A 23,657-nucleotide genomic window follows, 5' to 3' on the forward strand; every position below is an offset into this window, starting at 1 on the left:
TCATCTTCTGGATTTTTTCGGCTGTAAACCAGAAACTGCCTCACTAGGAGCATACGGTATTTCTTTTGACTCTTCAAAACCATTCATTTTGCAATGCACATACAAATCCTAACAATAAAATCAATATAAGCAGAGGAACATTGCTATGACATTTCCTTTTCATCAATGCATATGCCCTCAATAAAAACAGCTCCAACACACTTCAATAAAGAAAAATAAAATAAACTGCAACATTTTAGTAGCGGCCTTGGAAAAAATAATATATACACCACGGGATCGAAAGACATTTTCCCCTCAGAACATTTGTAGCCCCCGGGATAAATCCCCCGGGCTCGATTTATGTAACTTGCGGAAAATCATGCGTTTCTCTCCTTTTAAGTATAATGTAGGCTACTGTTTCATTTCATTTTTCATATCGAGTCACACCCTGTAGAACTTTCCGGAAATTTAGGTTCTTTCTGTATATAGTATAATTTTATTTGATATGGTATGATATGATGCGATATACATGATTTACAGCAATTTTATGATATGGTATAATATTATGTGGTATGATATTTATGATTAAATGTTAAGTAACTTTCGACGCTGAACTCTGGACTCATTCCGCTGGCATTATCACTTTCATTTCACTCAGATGCGGGATAACTTAGTTGATAAAGCGTTGTAAAATAAAAATATTAAATATGTATGAATGATATGATATGATATGATAGATATGATATGATATGATATGATATGATATGATATGATATGATATGATATGATATATGATATGATATGATATGATATGATGTGATATGATATGATATGATATGATATGATATGATATGATATGATATGATATATGATATGATATGATAGATATGATATGATATGATATGATATGATATGATATGATATGATATGATATGATATGATATGATATGATATGATATGATATGATATGATATGATATGATGTGATATGATATGTGATATGATATGATATATGATATGATATGATATGATTTGTTATGATATGATATATATGATATGATATGGTATGGTATGATATGATATGATATGATATGATATATGATATATTTATGTGGAATGATATAATATGTTTGATATGACTTGATATACAATGTGATATATGTGACATATCATATTATACCATAAGACATGATATAATATACAGTACTACACGATAAAGATACCATAAGAAATTATATTATAAGTAAATCAAGTCGTTCATATTGTACGCGAAACAATTTTATTTTATGTACCGTATTTTTTTTTTTTTACTTTGTCATTAATATGATTAAGACATTTAAATTGTATTATAAGCTAATAAAATTTAGTAACATAATTATATTTTAGGACTTTTGGATTGTCATCGCAGTGTTTAAAAAAGTGATTTTCCTTGTTTCAGATATGGTAATATCTTCTATGAAGATAAAATGGAATCAGCATAAAAGAACAGAAGATTTGAGGGCAGGACTTTCATACTAGCAGCATATCCAACCCATTATCCTTCAATTTATTTCTTCTAACATCTACAAATAAACGAGAATATACTATAAGGAATGTATATCCTTGAACTCTCCAAATGCAGAGGCTACACAAAAACCACAGTATAAATATACAAGAGAAGTGATTAAATGTGAATAGTATCATAATATATACAACGTAAGGGATTAAACGGATTAGAACTGCAGTCACTTTTGAGGAGAAGAAAATTAAGGAACATTTACTTGGACATAACTGTTACCTGAGCCTCTTGCGTTTGAAGAAAACGCAGATTAATTTTTGTAGAAGAATTGAAATAATTGAAACGGCTAAAGTTGTCTGAAATTTTTTTGAAGAAAAAAAATGTTTCACTATATTGTATGTGTCTCTCAGAAATGATAACGGTCTTAAAATACATTATGGTCCTTCAAATACACAAGCAGATGGATTCAACAAAAGATTTCATCTAAATGAATGACATTGATCTTTCATAAGTGTCTTCAAAAACTTGAGAACTACGGGTATTTTAAACACACAACTTAAAATTTGATACATATTTTCCTTAATGAAAATGTTATGCTATGTTTCGGGGAAGAGTGTGTGGAAACAGAATTTTCAAGGTAATAATTATTACTAAAATATATAAACAGGACGCTGGGTTTTCTATTTCTTGCTGTGAGCAAGAAGCACATTATAGCCACATGGCAATTTACGATCGAGACTCATTACCAAATCCATACACAGGACGTGTCATCCAACACTATTAAGACGTGAACAGATATCGTTTTATAAAATGCTTGTTAGTGTACAATGCCTCTTAGTTACAAAGTGGAAAGTGCTTGTAACGTCAACACTGAAGTAGATTTTGGTAAAATTTACACAATTACATATACTCTATTTAGCACGAAAATAGCACTGAATAGAACGTTGTAAATAAAAGATGCAACGTCACCAACTATGTCCATACCTTTGTGTTGATAAAGTAGTGCACTATGTACATCACAATCTAGGCAAGTGGTACTTGGGTCAATCAGAAGGTGGACTTGGTCGACTCGGAAACGGAGAGAAATCCACTAAACATGTTTCATTCTTAATAAGATTGTCAAATTTCGAAAAGTTTGTACTCCTAAGATAAGGTGTACCTGAATGTTTCCTTCAGAATTTTGCACATGCCACTCTCAAGAATCTGGAAGCAACGTTGACATCAAACCTGTTGACGAACAAGGTTTTACAATTCATACTGTACACTAGTGTCTAAGTAAGAAAATATAAAGATTTGACGGTGAAACTTGATAATGTCTGGCTGCCAGAGTTGGTGGCTCTTAACACTGCTCTTAGTGCAATGCTTCTGGTGGTGTTCCGCCTGTCCAACACAGTGCAAATGCATGTGGAGAGGTGGGAAACAGACTGTAGAGTGCATCAACGGAAGCCTCATCACAATTCCGGATGGAATGGATCAAGGCACACAGGTCTTGGATTTCCAAGGAAACAATTTACAAATGCTCCCAAGAGAACGATTCCAGAGAATGGGTTTGCTCAACTTACAGAAGATTTATTTGATGCGATGTCGAATTAAGCATATTGATGATCGTGCCTTCCGTGGGTTGACCAATTTGGTAGAACTCGATCTATCAGAAAACCTCTTGACGACCGTCCCTACCGAAACATTTAACGACTACCAGTCTTTAATGAGGCTAACAATTAGCGGGAATCCTATCAGAGTGCTTAAGACTGGATCCTTTCAACCCTTGTCCTACCTCACCACTTTAGAAGTGAGCAACTGCGAGATTGAGATGATTGAGGATGACGCTTTCTCTGGACTTGATAACCTCGAGTGGCTGAAGCTTGATGGAAATCGTCTGAACAACATACGCGGTACTCATATCCTTCCAGAATCTCTTCATGGTATTTATTTGCATCGAAATCCTTGGCAGTGTGATTGTCGGCTACTAGAACTGCGAGCCTGGCTCATCAACTACAATGTACCGCAGACCATAGAACCCACGTGTGTCACACCGCACAGACTGGTTTCTGTACCAATAAAGAGTCTGGAGCTCGGAGATCTCGCATGTCTTCCAGACGTGACACCCACTACACTGTATCTGGAAATTGCTGAGGGTAGAAATGTGTCCTTGTTGTGTAAGGTATCGGCTGTTCCAGAAGCTAGAGTTTCGTGGTGGTTCCAAGGAAGAATTTTGCAAAATGATTCAATGGTTGCTCCTGGCCTTCATTTGTATTATTTCGTAGAGGAAGGTGCAGAGGAGAAAAGAAGCGAACTCTTCATTTTCAATGCAAATACTGACGATAATGGAACCTTCATCTGCGTAGCAGAAAACCCAGCAGGAAAAGCTCAATCTAATTACACCATTCGCATAGTAGTAAAAGAGGAGCCTATTGTTGGAGTGCAGACATTTCCATACGAATATATCATCACAGTGTCAGCAGGAACAGCAGTTCTCGCTCTATTTGTTATTATCGCAATAATAATTTGTATCATTAGATGCCATCGCCAGAGAAGACGAAGAAGAAAGAAGGAAAGGAGTAAAGTAGTGGCTCTACAGCATCAACATCAACAACACGGAAAGTCGTCAGTAATAGGAGACTCTGGTAATCAGATAACAAGAATGATGAGTGCTGATACTTCGGCTGGCCCCGCGAAAGTGAATGGCACAGTAGTAATGACAGAGAGACACCAACATGAAATGATTCTAGTCACAACAGGCACAGGAGGTGCCATTATAGGAAGCGATTCTTCGAGACCCAGCTTGTTGAATCCCTATGGTAGTCCTCCATCCTTGAGAAACTACCAGCTGGAACAGAACCCTGACCTAATAAACGACACAGAGAGCGTCGGTAAGGAGCGCAGACCAACATCGAGGAGGGCCGAGGGTGACAGTGGGGAGGAAGGTGAAAGAGAAAACAGCGGACCCAACAGTTACCAAGAAGCAATGGAGAATATAATTCATGATTATGAGAATAACGGCTCTAAACCCATTCCACTGTCTGTTTCTCACCATCAACTGAGAGACGTGGAAGGTCAGTATCCTATTCACATGTCAACGTTGCCGAGAGGAAGTGCAAGAGACTTGTACCAACATCACCACACAGCTGACGTCCATCTCTCTCCTGGTAGATTCCTAGACAACGATGGGTATCCCATGGACTATGGTCTACCCAAGCTGCCAACTCATTTGCCGCTGCATTCTACGCCACCGCAAGCTCCAGCCGCTGCAGCTTTCTACAGAACCCTCCCTCACAGTCGGCCAAACAGACTGGATGCAGCCTCTCCTTGCAGTAGATACTCTAGAGAGGCTGAGTTTCTAGCTCGCACGTCTCAGCCGCCGGCTCCTTACGAGCATTACGCGCCTGCTGATGTCCGTTACACTGTAGAAGGTTACCCGTGTGCACCTCCGCCGCCACAAACACCTTCAAAACAGTCTCAGACTAGCCAAACGTTATATTCTGTTGAATCCAATGGTTCTTTTCCTGACAACACTTACCTGCCTTCTCCTCCTGCTCCCTACAAAGGCGAACCTACACTACCTACACCATCATCAACGATGAACAATCCTTCGAGTTGTACAAGCCCTACGGAGAAAGGAATACCCTGGCCAGGTCTGGCGCACAACTGTCACGTCCTTCCTTCGTCGACGACTGGTGCTGTCAGTAAAAAGACTCCGAGTCAAGAAGTATCACCTTCAAGCTTCAGTCCAAGTTCCAGTGGGATAGGGATGGCGAGTACACCGTACAGTTCCAGTTCCCAAACAAATATGGGGGACATAACGTCGGCCGGGCCCCGTAATAGCAGAGTGGGGCAAGAACCAGGTAAGGAAGATGACGTAACACCGAAAGCCAATCCTCCCGTCTGTCATCCGAGCAGCGTTCTTCAGAACCAACAAGGCATCCTCACAGAAAGCCCCGACGAAGGGTATGAAGGAGAGGGTACAGAAGGAACGGAAATTTGACGTCAGAGAAAACTCCAGGGGGAACCCAGGAGAGACGAAGAAACTCATCGAGAAAAATCCGTAATAGGGGACATTACTAAGGAGATTCGATGGAAGTTTTCTGATCCCGTAGTCAGTACAAAGGATGTGAAACCTGAGACAAATCCGGACACTCAGTAGTGCGGTTGTATTCTAACTTCTTCAGATCTCAGGAAGCATTAGGTAAAGAAATGTATATTTTGTAAAAGCGGATTGTTACAGAAATGGACAGAGGTTCGTTAAAATGTCGGAACGATATAAAATTTGCTAATTGTCGCTCATGTCGAAACAGATTTAAGTGGTGGTGAGGATCAAAGTTGTGCAGTAGAATATTCTGATTAAAAGCATCAAGAGTTTTTTTTAAAGTGCAGTGACCAGGTTCGTTCTATTTTTATGAAAGGACATAGGAAATTGATCCATGTAATAAACTTTTCTTAATTAGTGAAATATGGCATCACTGCCACTAATTGAAAAACAGGTCTTTTATAGGTTATTTAATTTTAAGTGTTTCTTCTGAAATTAATTTCTTACAGGTACATTTTTAAAGTGACTTGTGTAAACAAGACTTGACTATCTCATTTATGTGTGACTCATAAGAAGAAATATTTTTGTGTTTGTGAAAATACTCAACAAGAGAAACCGAGGAAGAAAGAAGTAACTTAGAGTACGAAAGTGAGAGAAGTGACATACTAACAAACACTTATTTGAAAATGAAAGTTAAAAACCCTAGTCAGTTGTTTACTATTGCTAAGCAAATACATTTCTAAGAAATGATTTTCCCAACGACTCGATCGCAATTGTAGAAATGAAACTGATATTTTATACTAAAAAAAGTTTCATAGAAAACTGCAGAAAGAGAATGAGTTTATGTATAATTTGATTTATATGTATGCCGGTTACAGTCTGAAAAGTATATCTTACAATGTCTCAATGCATTTTAGAATTTATTGAGATTTGCATATAATAACCTTGTTTTGTGTACGATTAATAGTGGTGGGACTGATTGCTATGAACGAGAGCGAAGAAGTAGATAATGTACATGACATTTGGAAAAGCGTATTATGCAATATTAATAACATGTTTACCAATGTTTATGTTAAAATTTGAAATGCTCAGATTCACTTATTTGATAATTTTATTTAATAGCCTAATTGGGGAAGAATGGATTGCTATTTATTTTTTGTTTAACCAACATACAGGACTAAAATAAACTTATTATTAATAGACCTTACCAACATTAATAATATCAAAGTACAAGTCATTAGTTTTGAAAATTTTCACAAAACCAGTATCGATGCTGTAGGCTAATAGATGGTGCCTATTTAAAAATGTAAATCCCATTTCTGTTGCATATTTTGGTATTAAAATTATCGGTAATAGTATCAGCACAGTAAACTTTCGTTTGTTTTATATTTGATGAAACTTAGTATTCCAGTAGCTACTTATATTTACAAAATATAGTCCAATTGTGTCTTTACAACTCATAAAAATGTTTCTTGTTCACCTAATATATATTTTTTGTTTTGGGGGATATGTTCAGGAACATAAGGAATTATCTTTGTTATAAAATGTAAAGTTTTTGTTTTTTCGGATGAATAACGCACAACTTTTTAAAAAATGTAAATACTGTAGAAAATAATTTATTTTATTAGTGCCGACGCTGATAATTTTTTAAAAACCTAGTCTTTTTATGTACGGTGTAAAATATTACTTTCTATTTTGGTAGAGAAAGGATTTTGCATAATAACAAAATAACAAATTCAAATTGAAGCTCTTGTTTCATAAATTCAATAATAGCCAATGATTTTATGAATTATGACTATTTTAAATTACAGTTTCGAATTATTCCATTTAAAATGAATCTGTTACATAAGAAACCCCATTGTTCTCCACTTATGCAGAAAAGAATCATTTTTTATATGACAACATTTTGTTATTCCCACGGCTTTCTTTTAATAAATGTTACAACATTAATAAACTTGACTACAACATATTTTTGTCCTCAGTACTGTGTCACCAAATTAAGAGGAGTTTTACTGTGAATCTGGGTATGTTAGTGTTGATTTCATAAACAAACAGGGTATTACTCATTATAACGATGAAGGTAATAAACAGTTTAAAAGGAAAAACATGTTGGTTTAAGTGCAGCCGACACGAACATTTTTTAAGTAGAGTCAATTTCTGTAAAATGTATACATAGATTTGTGAAGAACAGTGTCTAAAAACTTCACAAGAATTAAAATGGATTATATCCATTTTCTTATTGTGACCTGTGATGTGATTAACCCCTAATGAGTTGAATCGTATATTTTGAGATCATTTAAAGGGTTATATTTTGGGTGGCAATAAAATGGATGAAACCTCTAGTGGGAAAAATATAAAATAATGACCATGATAATGCAATTTCAACTCTTCCTTTATTTTTAAATAAAAGAGATAAATTCACTATTGTTTATCTCTCAAGTAATTTCTGGTCGTACGAAATCCTCCTTTCCTCTATAATCCCTAAAACGTTTTAGATCTTAACTGGAAGAAGGTAAAATTCTGGTCTAAGTAATAGGCCTACTTTCAAAGTACATTATTGATTTCACCTCACATTAATCTTAAGTTCAAGCACACTATTTTGTAATATTACAAATAAGCAAGGTTGATCATCGTTATGAATTTAAACATTTTCTTTGTTAATGTTTATGCCTTCTTGTTTATTTAACGACAGAAGGGAATTTTGTGTTATGTACTTCATGAAAATTCATCAATGTTTTCTGAGAATTATTTAGTTTATGGTTTATGTCTTTCAATTTCACGATTTCGCATATTAATTCACATGTAATATCTTTTGAGTACCTGAATAAAATCTCATCATTCAGCAGATAGTGTTCTTTATCAGTTCATGAAACTAAATAAATATGATTTAATATAATTTGCGATGTTGTTTTATAATAATTAAGAAACAAAGAAGCTAGTATGCAAATGATTTATTAAGAAATATAACATCTTTATATTCCGCTATATGTAAGCCTTTAATTCTTTACAATCTGTCTGAACTCAACATTCTTTCATATTCCTTCATTGTACTTGTTTCATGATTGTAACGTTCTATCATATACTGGGTGTTCATTTCAAAGTGTGTCATGACGTCACTGTTGTGAGTCAATGATTTGAAGATTTATGTCAGAGAAGTTGCCTATTATTCAAGGCGTTCAATCTGAACTTGAGAACGTGTACGGTATAACTTGAACGTCGTAGCAACAGATGGCGGTCTGTACGGCCTGTGTGCTACCATAACCTCTTTCGAACTGTGTTTTGCGCGGGCAAGTCGTACGTAGGGTATTTGTTATCATCGGTTGCGTACGGCAACATTCCACAACACAAATCAAATGCTCCGTGTCCACGTTGACCGTCGAAGTTAATGTCGACAAATACGCAAGTAATCGTCTTAACCCTCTCCCTATATCCCGACAGTAAGAAAAGAACTCACCTCAGTACGTGTTTCCAAACAGTTCACATTCCTGCCACTACCGACGTTACCGTACGTATCAGTATATATTCTTCAGAATGAACGCCGTAATTGGTAAGCAACTTCTCTGGCACACAGGTAATACACCTTTGCGGAAATGTAGGAAGATTGAATTCTCTAGGCTCATCGGCTAGCCACATGACGTCATACACCGAGCCATGACACACTTTGAACTGAACACGCAGTAGTGATAACTTTTAACTTCATATTTATTTATACTAAGATATTTCTCTATGATGAATTTCTTGAAATGTTGTTCTAACTTGTGGTTTCATAATATTTTCTACTATTTTTAATCTTATACTTTAAAATATATTAAATAATTGTTGCTGAGTAACTTAAAAATAAGTTATAATTACGGAATTCACATTTAAAGTAACTGTATTGCTTTAATCGAAATCATTAACTTTTTTTTTCGTTATGGCTTCAGTAGCCTAAACATTGTTACATGATAATTCTGAAATAATGTGTTGTCTTCTCTGTACTATCTGCTTTTAAACATCTCATACCTAATATATTAGGCCTATATTTTCTTCAGTTGTAGTAATATTCACCAGCCCCATTTCTTCAATTTACTGAATGAATGACATTGCCAAGCATAAGGGTGTAAACGATATAAACTGCCAAAAAATAACGGTGATAGAAAATAAATTACTGAAAATAAGAGTCTAATAAAATTTTTCGTTAACTTTTGCGACTTCCCTAGAAAAAAAATATATTATCTGTGAGTTAATGTTTTTGGAAATGATAGTAGACCGTCATTATTTACTTCGGCCCGCCATCTACAATCCAGCTGTTGTGATATCCATGTTTACAAATCAGGCTATTCTGTTGTCTCTTTATTGTGGTGGTGTTAGCGTGTGTTGGACGGAAGGTCGTTGGCAATGACGTTCACATTTACTCGAACAGTAAATATTAGACTACTATCAATTATATAAATATAATATTTTATGCTCGACCATGCCGAAATGTTGTAATTATATACCTGGTAGCAGTCCTTTAATGCATGTCATTAAAGTACACCTATTCATTAAAGTTCAGGTTTTCGATTATTCTCGGATATGCAATTACAACAAGGGAAACGTCACGGAGGCTGGAAATCCAATACTGTCGCAGAAGGTTATGTTCTGTTACTATAATAATTAGCGTTAATTGTAAATAATATTCAAATAAATCCAAATTGTCATCTCGTTTTTCAATTCTAAATCAATTTCCAGGTTGTGTCAAAATTAGTTCATGTTATATTACATCAAGGTCAATGACATTATCGTTCCTCGGAAAAAATCAATACTTTCGCGTCTGCGCACATCTCACAATTTAAGAGCTATGAACAAGGTCATTTTCGATCTTCTGTCAGATACAAATAAAATAAATACTTCTGAATAATTTAAAGTTATAAATATGGTCGAGCATAAAAAGTCGTATGAAACTTGCCTATAATGGTATCGTTATAGGCCCGTTGCATAATGTACTATTAGGAATTAAAAACAAAAAAGTAGAAGAAAAAGAAACAAAATTTCACTACACATCATGTTTAGGAGATCTAGATATACAGTCTGTATAATTTTGGCAGTTTATATGGTTTACATTCTGTATATATAGTTCTAATATCCAATCTGCATTATCACAGTGGATCTTAAAATACAATTAATACAAGGTAGTAGTTTGGAAAAAATCAGAACAATTTCACGTAACTTTGAATTACATAAAAATTATAAAAGGATATAAGAACATTAAAAAGCTATGCATTTACAGGAAAAGAACTGACTTCATATATCTGTTTACATAAGGAAAATGCAATTTTAATTTCTATAACTTTCATGTTTAAAAAGTTACGAATAAAAATACTCATACAATTCAACTTTGTATTACGTACAGTACAATTATTTTTCTTAAATAAATCCTTCGAGGTTAAATTCTAAGTCAGATTTAAAGTTAATGAACTGTTATTCATTACAGCCCTTATATAATGAAAATTGTTAGGTTTATGTTAATTTAAATTTATTTTCTAACCGAATTTAGAATTTGTTGCAAATATCCTGTATGGAAAGGAAGAATTAGAATGAAATACTTACGTCTGTTCTTTGTTGCTATCTACGAGTATTTATGTATACTTTGTTATCACTGTAATAAAATTTTTCAAATATATTTTTACTATAAGATCTTAATTTGTATTTTCAAAACAAGGTTGACAATTGCACAAATTCAATACAAATATGAGTAGCGCTTTTGTGTGATATATTACATTATTCTACATAGGATAACATTGCACTTGATATGTATTTTTCGTCACAAAATTATTTGGGTCAAGTGTGATAATTTAAATAGCATTTTCAAAGAAATATATGAGACATAATTATTTCAAGAAACTTGACAAGAATTTTGAGTCCATGACAACATTTATTGCTTGATTAATAAACTTATAACAAATTGTCTAACAGTAAAATATAGTAGCTGAGAGTAATATTTATATATTGAAAACACCTATTGTGTGTGTGTGATTTTGTACTTATGGCAAGTCAAATTCAAATTTGTCAATGAAATCTTTTGACACGTGCAGTAAAAACCAGTTAATTTTATATTATTTTCTCATTTACATCAGGTTTACATTGCAATTTAAGAAAACTAGACAAAGTAATGTTGTATGTACCTTGTAGAAGATTTTAAGAAAATGCAAAAGTAACTTTTCTTCTTTGTAAACAAAATTAATGTTTCTTAATTATTGTGAATCAATATATTACATTTTTTAGCACATTTCCTGTTTTATTAAGAGTAATATTAAAGATTTGTAGTGGTTTCTATAACAACTGCAGAATCAATAAATACTCACGTGTAATATCAATGTAACACTGAAACATTAAATTATGATTCAGAGCAAATCTATTGTAAGGACTTGCCGTAACAAATGAAATTCGCACTCACTGTACCTTAACCAACATAGTTCTCCTGCCATTGCGTTCATATTAACAACACTACGCTAAGATATTAACGTATTGACTTGTATTTTTAATTTTTAAATTTTTTCACATGAAACTGATAAATTTATTGTAACGAATTATCAGTCTTAAGTAAAATATACAAAGAACTTAATATTAGTTTCAATAACAAGTGAATATCAGTTTCTGGATACAAAAGAATTATCTGAAGATCGGCAATAAACTATTAGATGTATATTGTTGGTAGGGAACAAGGGTTATGACCGTGTTTCTCTTGGGACAGTGAACTTTTTAAACCCCAACATAAAATAGTGTTTGCATGTACAGTACCTATACTTCCAAACACACTAACACGAGCACAAATGCATTAATATCCCTTGTAAATACGCCTATATATATCATATATACGTGAGAAGTAATCGGAAATACTGGCCTATATATTTTAAGTATATTTGAAGCATGGGATAGCAAATATATTTCAATCTACTTTGTAGTTACATTGAATTCTAATTTTAGAAACATTAATCAGGAATAAATACACATTATAATTATTATGCCACACTTACCAGACCGAATAAAGTAAATAGTTGGTTCAGTGTAAGGTTTATTTCCATTTCTATAGTACAATAACAATTTTAAATACCTACACACTAAACAATAATAATTATATTGTTGCATTAACATTTCAGACTTATGTTTTGCTATGTTTATCTTGAAGAGATTACTGTATGTATAGCGGATTGGAAAATGTTTTAAGAATAAATACGTTATACAGGGTGAGTCAAGAGGAAAGGTACATGGTTTGAGGGGTGATAATATTAGTGATTCTGAAAAAAAAACGTTCCTGAATAATTTCAATAATTTCAAGGGAAAAATTGTTCCGGGGCCGGGTATCGATCCCGGGACCTCTGGTTGAACGTACCAGCGCTCTGCCAACTGAGCTACCCGGGAACTCCACCCGAAATCGTCACAACTTTTCCCTTTATATCCACACAACTCGCGTGGGCTGACAAAACGCCAGAGATCCACATCGAGTGCACACAATCTCTGTGTGACTTGGAATTGTGGTTTTCTATTAACGTACACAGTGACGTATATATTATGCAAATCTAATCTGTCAGGTAAAGCTCCCTGTAAAGTAGATTTGAATAATTTCAAGGGAAAAATTGTTCCGGGGCCGGTAAAAACGTTCCTGTTCTTAACGGTTTCGGAGAAAACTAATGGAAACAATGAGGAACGGGGAAAGTGCAGATGACAGTAAATTAAAACATTGTTACCTTATGTTCTGTTTAGTTGTGTATTTTTCTTTACAGAACATGCCCAAAAAGTCCACCGTCAAATTCAATACACTTTGCAGCTCTTATAGACAGCTTCTGTGTTGCTGATCTGAGATAATTTGGAAATTGCTTTACTTGAGCACAAGCTTGTAAAATGCGAGCGATAATTTCCTTCCTTGATTCACTTTGAGCTTGTAGACTTCGCTCTTAAGCGAACTCCGCACACATTAATCAAATGGATTATGGTGGGGTGATATCGCTGGCCAAGAAATGACTCCACCGCGACCGATCCATCTCCCAGGATACGTTTCAAGATCCCACTACAACCTAATGTCTTTTTGATTGCGTCCGCATGTGAGTGCTGATGGACATAAGACTGACGCCCGTGAATTTCAACAGTTGTATGTTAGATACTGTTAGGAACAGGGCATATGTTCATATAAAATTTGTTGTTCAGAATCGCCATATTATCACTCCTAACACGACTCCTTCTGACTCACCCTGTATATCAAGATAGTTTTGGGGATTCAACAAAGACACTATTATGATTCATTGAATGTAACATCAAGAATATGGAAGCTTTATTTTGAGGTAATACACGAATGCGTAAATGTCGCCTACCTAATTTTACTCAATACAGTAGACCCTCGTTAATCTGAAATCCGCTAAACCGAAAACTTGGTTAAATTAAACAAACTTTTCGGTCCCAGCTGCATTAATAGAGAAAAATCTACTGCTTAAACCGAATTTTGGATTAACCATACTACGAAATGAAATTTTGTCCCCTCAGTGCATATTTGAGAAGTTATTCCTCGGCTAAACTAAATATACTGTACAGTGTACATGAGCGTTTTGTTTTTTGGAGCTTTCAGTGCTTAGTCGTATTGTTTCTTTTAGACTTCACTTGACTGGCTATATGAGATTCTCCTACAGTATATCTAAACAGAAGCTCTATACTTCGTTCCATAACGTCTGACAGGAGATGTAAACATTACCGGCAGAGGAAGAGAGACGTATAATTGCTCTTTAACCAATGACAGAGGTCTCATTCCACGCTTGACTTGAAGGTGGGTGGTCTGAAGCGTTGGTTGAATAGCAATTATGGTTCTCTCCTGTCAGATATCATGAAACGAAGTATAGACGTGGTCTCTTTACAGAGTGCCGTCATGTTGAGGGCAGTAGTCCTTGAAACAGGAATTACTGATTTCTACTGATTTCTTTTAACCATAATAAAATAATATTTCTCTTTAATTGTCCATTGTGCATATTGATCATTTACTGTTGCAAATTCCGTATTTTAAAATACCCCAAATCTGACTGAAAATTCAGTTTGTTACTGTACCTTTTTATGTCCTGCAGCCTACTTAAGTCTAATTTACTAATTTCAAAACCCGGTTGCCAGCTAGACTGCTTAGACTGTAAGCTTTCCTAAAATATAATTTTTATAACATATATTTTTTATTTTAAATATTTAACAATTACTTCGATTCACATTACTGTAATTGTTTCATTCTTAGAATTACATGTAACTAAATTTGTATTCATTTTGTTGTTAATAATAATAATAATAATAATAATAATAATAATAATAATAACAATAATAATATCAATTGTATATTGTTCCTGTATTTCTGCCATTTTTATACTTGCTATTGTTCTTAGCAAAGGCGGAGAGAGAACCGTTTCCTTGGTGGGGGGGGACAAAGCAAAACCATAGAATCCCCATATAATGGGGTTATGAGGGACATCATTTGGAGGGTTCAGAGCCATAGTGGGCCAAGCGCCATTTATTAAAAACGGAGAAAACAAGGGTTAAAGTTAATTTAATTTAGATTGACATATAATTTAGTTTTAATGTGCACACTTTATATTATTTACTACATGTTTCATTGAATTATGTATCTATGTATGTATGTATGTATGTATGCATGCATTTATTTACACTGCTAGTGGGCAAGCACCCGGTGGCAGTGGTATACACAATATAAATTACACTACACAATACAGTTATACAATACATAATACAATTATACAATACACAAAACAATTATATACACAATAACTTCAATAATAGTTGATAGCCGTCCCAACCAGGGTTTAATAATCGGCCTCCTAATCAATTCTAAATGAATAGTTATATTTAATTCAATTTTTTCTTGGATATAAACCCTAGTTATGTAGGCTATGATTGATAAATTTATTTGAAATGCAACAAACGATTTAGGCTACAAGACAAATAACATTTTATAAAGAATATAAGTGATGATTAATTATGCTAATCGACGACTTCAGTGCAGTGGAGGATATCATGTCCAGGGTGCTGTCAGGAACTTTTAATTTACGGAAGACTTCTAAGGACTCCCGTGGGATTGTGCCTCTAGCCCCAATCATAATTCCTATAACGTCCCATGACTTGATGTTATATTTGGTCCCTAAATCGCTGCAGCATGGCAGATAAATTGCCCGTTTTTCTTTGCAGATTTCTCTAGGTTGTTCCTCGCTGTTCTCAAAACGGACTGTGGGATCGAGAATGAGTGCACAATTTTTTTTCGGTCTATAACAATGATATCTGCTCTTCGAGTTGAACCGTCAGCACCCAATTTCCTCGTACACCTCATACTTATCAGCCCGGCGAAGTTCATTGGCAATCATGGAGCGAATTTTATTATGACGGTCAATTCTCAGTAATTCTCCCTTCCGGCAAAAACCCAGTACATGGGCTATACATAAATAACCTAATTAATAAGTGAACCTAATTTTACATTACAACCTACATATGTATAGGCGCTACATAAATTTCACATTGGTACCTCATAATAATCTTTCACTTTACTCTCATCTCACTCACTGTACTGGCACTATGACACATTTCACTGACACTTTAGAACACGTTTCACTGACACTATATAACACATTTCACTGACGCTATAGAACACATTTCATTGACACTATAAGTTATCACTGATCGAAACTATTTACTGCACTGTAAAACCATAACTTCACTCACTCACCACGCTTCACTGATACAACAGTACAATTATGGTGAGCACCTAATTTTAACCCTTGCTTTCTCCGTTTTTAATGTATGGCGCTTGACCCACTATGGCTCTGACCCCTTCATTTACCTCCTCCCACGTTATAGCTTGACCGTGGTACAGTATATCGGAATATGATCGTTCAGTAAAGTTATTTTCGGGGGGGGGGGAGGCTTGTTTCTTACAGTATTACATCCATATCCGCCATGTTTCGGACCGAGTTGTATAGAGCTTTAACTGTAGGTCTACTACAAATTATAACAGGACATAACACAAAACAATCTCGCTCTTTTTCTCTCTCGTACAGAAACACAAGCATACATCAATAAAGCTACGTAACAGTGCTAACAGAAACTTTTTTTATATGAAGTTTATCTTCCTGAAGACGTCATTTGAAATGTAAACTCTAATTATTTTATTTAATCTCGTCTTTAAGTTTATACATTATACAGGAATTCCTTTTCTTTTTTCTGCATTGTTGTGCAGTATTGTTGATATTTCTTCAAGTGGGAGCCTGAACTTCAGACTTCTAAGACATGAGTACAGGCTGTTACAAAAGAAACATTACAGTGCTATCATTCCTCAAATATGAGGTATAGCAATTCTTATACCTTCAGAAATTTAAAATGAATATTATAGTCTAGATATATGATCTGAAGACATTAATTCATCAATTTAAGCACAGAAACTTAATCATAAACAAAAGCAAAGAAGATCTTTTGAATTCAATATTTTCTAACGTTAATAGAAAAAAGAGTTGAGACAAGTTTGGGGGCAATGCCCCCCCCATGCACCCCCATAAGTCCGCCTATGGTTCTTAGTATACTGGTTGGGAGGAAGAGAAGGTTTTATGGCCTTAACTCTGCCAGTAGAAATAAATAAATAAAACAATACTTTTGTGCTGCGACTTTATAGTTTATTGCACTTATTCAGCAAGTTCTGAGTCACTGAATTATATTGTTGAAATGATGATCAGAAGGATATTTTTTTTTAGGTTGTATTCTTTATAGGGAAGTTTATTTTCTAATCATTAAAAATTATATATATTATTATAATGTACCGAAGTACATATGATATTTCCATGCAGATATTCTGCGTCATCATACGATGAAAGAGTAATGGAACGGAGAAAAATTCTCTCCGGCGCCGGGATTTGAACCCGGTTTTTCAGCTCTACGTGCTGACGCTTTATCCACTAAGCCACACCGGATTCCACCCCGGCGTCGGAAGAATCGTCTCAGTGCAGAGGGCGGCCACTAGAGGGAACCCAAGAGTTGGAACTTAAAACTGAGACGATTCTTCCGACGCCGGGGTGCAATCCGGTGTGGCTTAGTGGATAAAGCGTCAGCGCGTAGAGCTGAAAACCCGGGTTCAAATCCCGGCGCCGGAGAGAATTTTTCTCCGTTCCATTACTCTTTCATCATTAAAAATTATGACAGAAATATATAATATAATTATTTATTTATTGATAGGGTACAATACACTGTGGTCTGTGGATAAACTTTGGGTTTATACCGCGCTGTTGATGGCTGACGTTTCGACCGCTGTGTTGTGGTCATCATCAGAGCAGTTGTTAAGGAAATAGTACGCGAGCTTGTATATAGGAGTCTCAGTGGGGGAGGACATTCAATGATAGGTCATAGGTTCTCCTTCTGGCATCTGATTGGTTCTTCCTTGTCCAATCCCGTTGAGGTCTGTTTGGAGGGGGGTATTCATATTAAAGACTGGCCCTCATAAGGTCCGAAAGAGTGACCTTGATTCCGTGCCCGATGTCCGGATGAAGGGGCACCGCGTACATGTGGAGACTTGGTTTCTCATTCCTAAGTATGAGCTTGGAATAAACTTCCCCATGAATTGGTAACAATACACCGTGTTTATGAAACTACTCTCGATTGCTGAATGTCCATAGTGACAAATCAACTCAATATACTTATTTTGCCGTTTTATAAAATAGGGACCTATTCTTACAAAAACCCCGCTAGGTCGAATTTCGTTAAACCGAATTGACTCTTTTTTTCACTCCCTTGGAATTCGGATTAGTGAGGGTCTACTTATCAACATGCAAAAACAAAATAATGTTGCTTCATAATATAATTAATAATATAATAAAACTAACAATTTGAGCAAAATGTTGCATTTTTTAATGTTATAATTTTACTGTATTAATTAATTAGTTGCAGGACTTCCTTTTTCTCAAAGATTTTGATGATACATACGAATTTTCTTTTTTTCTGGAAGGAAACAAGACAATTTATATTGAAAGCATTTAGTTTTCTGATCCTTGAGTTCATGCATTTGGTCAAAATATTAAAATAATATTTTGTAACAGAGTCAATAATTTTTTATTCACATAATCTTCTGAAATGTATCTGAGAATGGATATTATTAATATTTAAATAATTATATATTTCCATAATTACTATTGTTTTGTAAAAACAGATAAGTAACTTACACACATGAAAATCTAATGTATTCATCTTTCAGTTATTGAAAACACATATACATAATAGAAATATGTAGGAGTAATTAATTTCCATTATATTATAAAGTTTCTACTAAATTTAATTCAGTTGTCGGTGATTAGTGTCTGAATCGGATCACTTATAAACGAGATTTATTTATAGATAAATACAATATAATATTTGTTACTCAGTCAAGTGACAAATCAGTGTGAAATAATGACTTATATTATATGGTCATTAAGGTTTATGCACATAAATTACATATTGTAAACGTTTTCGCCCATTCAGGCATCTTCAGGCACAATTATACAATATCTCAATATCAAACTGTATAGTCATTACATTGGTGGTAGATGAACTGTTTAAAATTAATGATGTACAACATCTCCATAATTAAAAATGTAATATTACAGGTCATAAAATTAAAATAATTTAAAATTAGAAACAACGTAGTGTTATGATTTAAACTTCATAATATTCTGTGAAACTCTTGTTCAGTAGAGTCCAATGATTGATGGTTTATATCTCAAATATATAAATAATCCATTCCAATCGTACTTTTAAATTTGACAATTTGCCACTTCTATTTCATATTCATATATTTGAGATATAAACCATCAATCATTGGACTCTACTGAACAAGAGTTTCACAGAATATTATGAAGTTTAAATCATAACACTACGTTGTTTCTAATTTTAAATTATTTTAATTTTATGACCTGTAATATTACATTTTTAATTATGGAGATGTTGTACATCATTAATTTTAAACAGTTCATCTACCACCAATGTAATGACTATACAGTTTGATATTGAGATATTGTATAATTGTGCCTGAAGATGCCTGAATGGGCGAAAACGTTTGCAATATGTAATTTATGTGTATAAACCTTAATGACCATATAATATAAGTCATCATTTTACATTGATTTGTCATTTGACTGAGTAACAAATATTATATTGTATTTATCTATATTAATTGAAAATCTGAACAATTTTCATCATGCTCTCTAAGTTAAGAGATTTATTTATCTCTTTTAACATCTTGAGAGTTTTCAGACCCTTAATAGCAGGATAAATATTTCATTACCTACCGTAAACTGGGGTTACTTTGAACACAGAGGAAACTTTGAACATTTTTTCAGAAAATCATATTTAGATTCTACATGCTGCACTTGTTATAAATGGAGGTAAATTTGGTATGAGAATGATTTTTATTATAATTTCCCTTCAAATATAACAAGTGCAACATGTAGAAACCTAAATATGACTTTCTGTAAAAATGTTCAAAGTTTCGTCTGTGTTCAAAGTAACCCCAGTTTACGCTACGTACTTCTTTTTAAATGTCATTTTTCTTTTCGGATACGATCTGTACAGCAAATTTCTTTAAAGTACATTAATCTATACTTTCGTGACAGTCTATAGTCTCAGCAGTTGTACCAAGTGAAATAATTTAGCATTTGTATTGTTTATTGGTTTTTAGTGTCTATAATGACACACATTTGTATTGTCTGAGGCAATAAAAATGATGTATTTGCTGGATATCCGAATTATGTATGCTTCGAATATTACTTTTAAATATGTAATTGAGGCCATTTCTGTAAATCCTATTGTATACCACAACTAAACCGACCTTTAGCCCTACTAGTCATTTGTTTTGTATTCCTTATATATATTATAAATACATTATAAAAGTGAACAAGATGGTCATGATTTTTGGAACAGAAAATTGCCTACTTCTTTTCTATTGTTATCATAAACACCACGAGTATGAAGAATGGGGTTTTACTTAAATAGAGACCCATCCATATGTCTTATTGTACAGAAGCTATACAAAACATAGTGTTGATATATTTGGTAATAAAAACAATTGCTGAATTTAAAATGTGTGTTTTAATTTAAACAACATTTCCAATATAAATGTGAATATTTCCCTAACACATGAGGATTATTATTCTTAATTGAGGGGCTGGGTGCAAGAAGAGCAGTTTAGAGGATGCGCCCTTTTTGAGTAAAACGTTTTATTGTATTCTCTGATCTGTTATGCATATGATCACCAAGTTGTAGTTCAATACTGTGATCATAGAGGTCAGGTGTACCCAAAATGTAAAGGCGTGCATAGGTAACATTATGACTGTTTGAATTTTCAACATCAATTTTCACAAAACTTGCATTTGAGAGAAATGCCTTTCTTGCACCCAACCCCTCAATTGAGGAGTTCAGAAGCAAAGGAATACAAGTGCACTATAGTTACTTTCTGGAAAATGTGATTGAAAGTTGTTGAGCTTTCATAAATTCTGTGAAGATTCAATTTTAAATTCTTATGTGCAGTTTAAAAAATATCTATATCCCTTTACCACTAACATGTCGACCTGGTTGGCGAGTTGGTATAGCTAAGGTTGCAGTTTCGATCCCGGGCCAGGTCGATGGCATTTAAGTGTGCTTAAATGCGACAGGCTTATGTCAGTAGATTTACTGGCATGTAAAAGATCTCCTGCGGGACAAAATTCCAGCACAACCGGCGACGCTGATATAAACTCTGCAGTTGCGAGCGTCATTAAATAAAACATAACATTTAACCACTAACATTGTATATGCTTTAGCTCACCCTGGGCGCAATAAACTAATTTTTTTTAGAAATGTCACTTGTACCCCTTTGCTTCTGATCCTTTCAATTGAAAGGATAAAATTAATGTATTCGTGTTGTGGAACTAAAAAACTTTATAATGACCGGTTTCTGGAACTACAGTTATCTGTACACACACAGTTATTTATGATTTAACGTACCGATGAATTTCCGAAACAACAGTTATCTTCGTCTTCACAGTTTAACTGTACTTCCGCAGTTAACTCCAGCTAGTTCTGTGGCTATCTCTTTGTTAGTACTGATTCTAACATATGCCGATATGCGGCACCACAGTATTATTATTTTGTATTGACTCTGCGACAAAATAATTTATGGTAAATAATTTCTACAGTTCTAGTTTAGTGATAGTTTCAACATTTTAAGCAATTTTTATGTAATCTACTGCTATCAATAAATACTCTTTGTTTCTGTGACATATTAGGATACGTCTTGTGTTTATTAAGATAATATAATATGGAATTACCATCTTCATCGTCCTCACGCTTACTTCCATCCATTTTTCATTTATACGGTAAGCTGAATGATTGTAAATAATGCGCCAATGTTTACAAGCGGAAGTCGGAAACAAATGAATATCATAGTGGCAAACATAGAATAAAGGCCCATTCACAATGAAAATTAAACATAATCGTAACATAAACACAGAAGTTTGCGCCCAGGCTACCAAATGGGATCATTCACAATGATTCACATAAGCATTGACATAAACATTACCGTAAGACGTTGACATAAAAGTTTGCAAACTCCAAACTTTCATGCTTATGCTTATGTGATTTGCAAACAGAACACAATTGTGGAGCGCTGAAGTATACGACAGAATATGAGGAAATGGCGTCGTCGTTATGTTTCCATCGTTACCAAGTATTTTTGCTGTTATGTTTATGTTCCCATCGTGAATGATCTTGATTTTACCGTAACGTTTATATTCTTAAGTTAACGCTTACGTTATGTTTAATTTTCATTGTGAATGAGCCTTAAATATATATTCTATGGTGGCAAATGCGTAAAACAAACTCACTGTAATTTTGATTATATTTCGTCGTATTATGATCTTAACGGCCTTGTGCAAGTCACAATGTTAGTGGAGACATCTAGGAAGCCCGAGAGTTACTAAACACAAATGTAACTGAACTGTTTGCTGTAAGAGCTTACAAATCTACGCTGGAGAATAATTTGTTTTTAATTAAGAATTTACATACTTTGTATGTCAATCAACATACAGAATCTCCTATGTAATTTCGTTACATAGTCAAATGTATATGGAAAAATTATACAATGAATTTATGTGCAGGAACTGTATACAATTTTACATAAATTAATCAACACCAGGGCCATATTTTTTTAGGTATGTATCTTAGGTTTTTTTTTAAATATACACTTTTCATAATTTACATTAAATGAGAGAGATCTCATCCATCAGTTAACTTTCCAGAAACCGAACACAGTTATCAGTGCAGTGAAAGTTACAAGCACATTTATGTAACTGACTGTTAACAGTGTTCTACCAGAAACCGGCTATTAGTCAATCATTTGAATTTTAAGATAATAAAATTACTCAACAAGGTTTTCATAACATGGACACGAGTAACTATTTTTATGTAATTTGTATGCCCTAATTGCGAATATGGCATTGAATAAGTGCCTACAATCCACATTTTTTCACAAACTTATATTTTTTTTAGTTAGCAAATCGTATGAAAATATGTTAAAACTTACCTACTTTGAAAGATGTTCTTTTCTTTAACGTAGATCTTTTACACAATTATAGATCATTTCTGTTCTTTTAAGGTACCATTTGAACCATACTTTCATTTTTGTGGGTTGAATGAGTGTTACCCTTGGCGGTGGTTTATTATTGCTCTATTACACTTATTATGCGGCTGCACTGAGGGCGGGACACATCCGGCTATAACTGACTAAGGCTGGGTTTACACGTTGCGATTTTGCAGGACCCGCTTTATTACCTCCTGCCTGACGAGATGCCCTTCATCGGTCTACACATTTCCCACAAAAACGCAATCCCTCGTTTGGGAATCATAAATTTGAGGCCCAGCCGAAGGTCCGTTATTGTAGTCTGACAGCTAGTCATTCAAAACTGCAAGCTCTGTCTATGAAGCTGCTAGTTTGCGTAAAGGAATCAATAGAAAGAAGATCCTGGGTTCATTCTTTTTTGTGTCAATGAAGGGTTTGTTAAATTTTAAAATTACTCAGATAAAACAGTATGAAAATAATTTTTTTTAAATTTTATCGAATATCCAATTTCTTCGACGAACTCTTGATCATCATCTTTACAGCACTGTGTTTCAG

General features: G+C 34.2%; 1 protein-coding gene across 1 annotated transcript in view; it reads left to right on the top strand.

The window, feature by feature from the left end:
* The window catches only part of kek2 (kekkon 2), a 1,284,908-nt gene extending 1,269,647 nt beyond the window's left edge, over window positions 1-15,261 (top strand). Inside the window, exon 8 of the mRNA XM_069830676.1 lies at window positions 1,417-15,261. Within this exon, the coding sequence (XP_069686777.1) occupies window positions 2,789-5,458 (2,670 nt within the window). The 5' untranslated portion in view covers window positions 1,417-2,788 and the 3' untranslated portion in view covers window positions 5,459-15,261. The remainder of the gene's footprint in view (window positions 1-1,416) is intronic.
* The last annotated feature ends 8,396 nt before the right edge of the window (window positions 15,262-23,657 follow it).

This window comes from Periplaneta americana, chromosome 7 (assembly GCF_040183065.1).
Source record: "Periplaneta americana isolate PAMFEO1 chromosome 7, P.americana_PAMFEO1_priV1, whole genome shotgun sequence".
NCBI lineage: Eukaryota > Metazoa > Arthropoda > Insecta > Blattodea > Blattidae > Periplaneta > Periplaneta americana.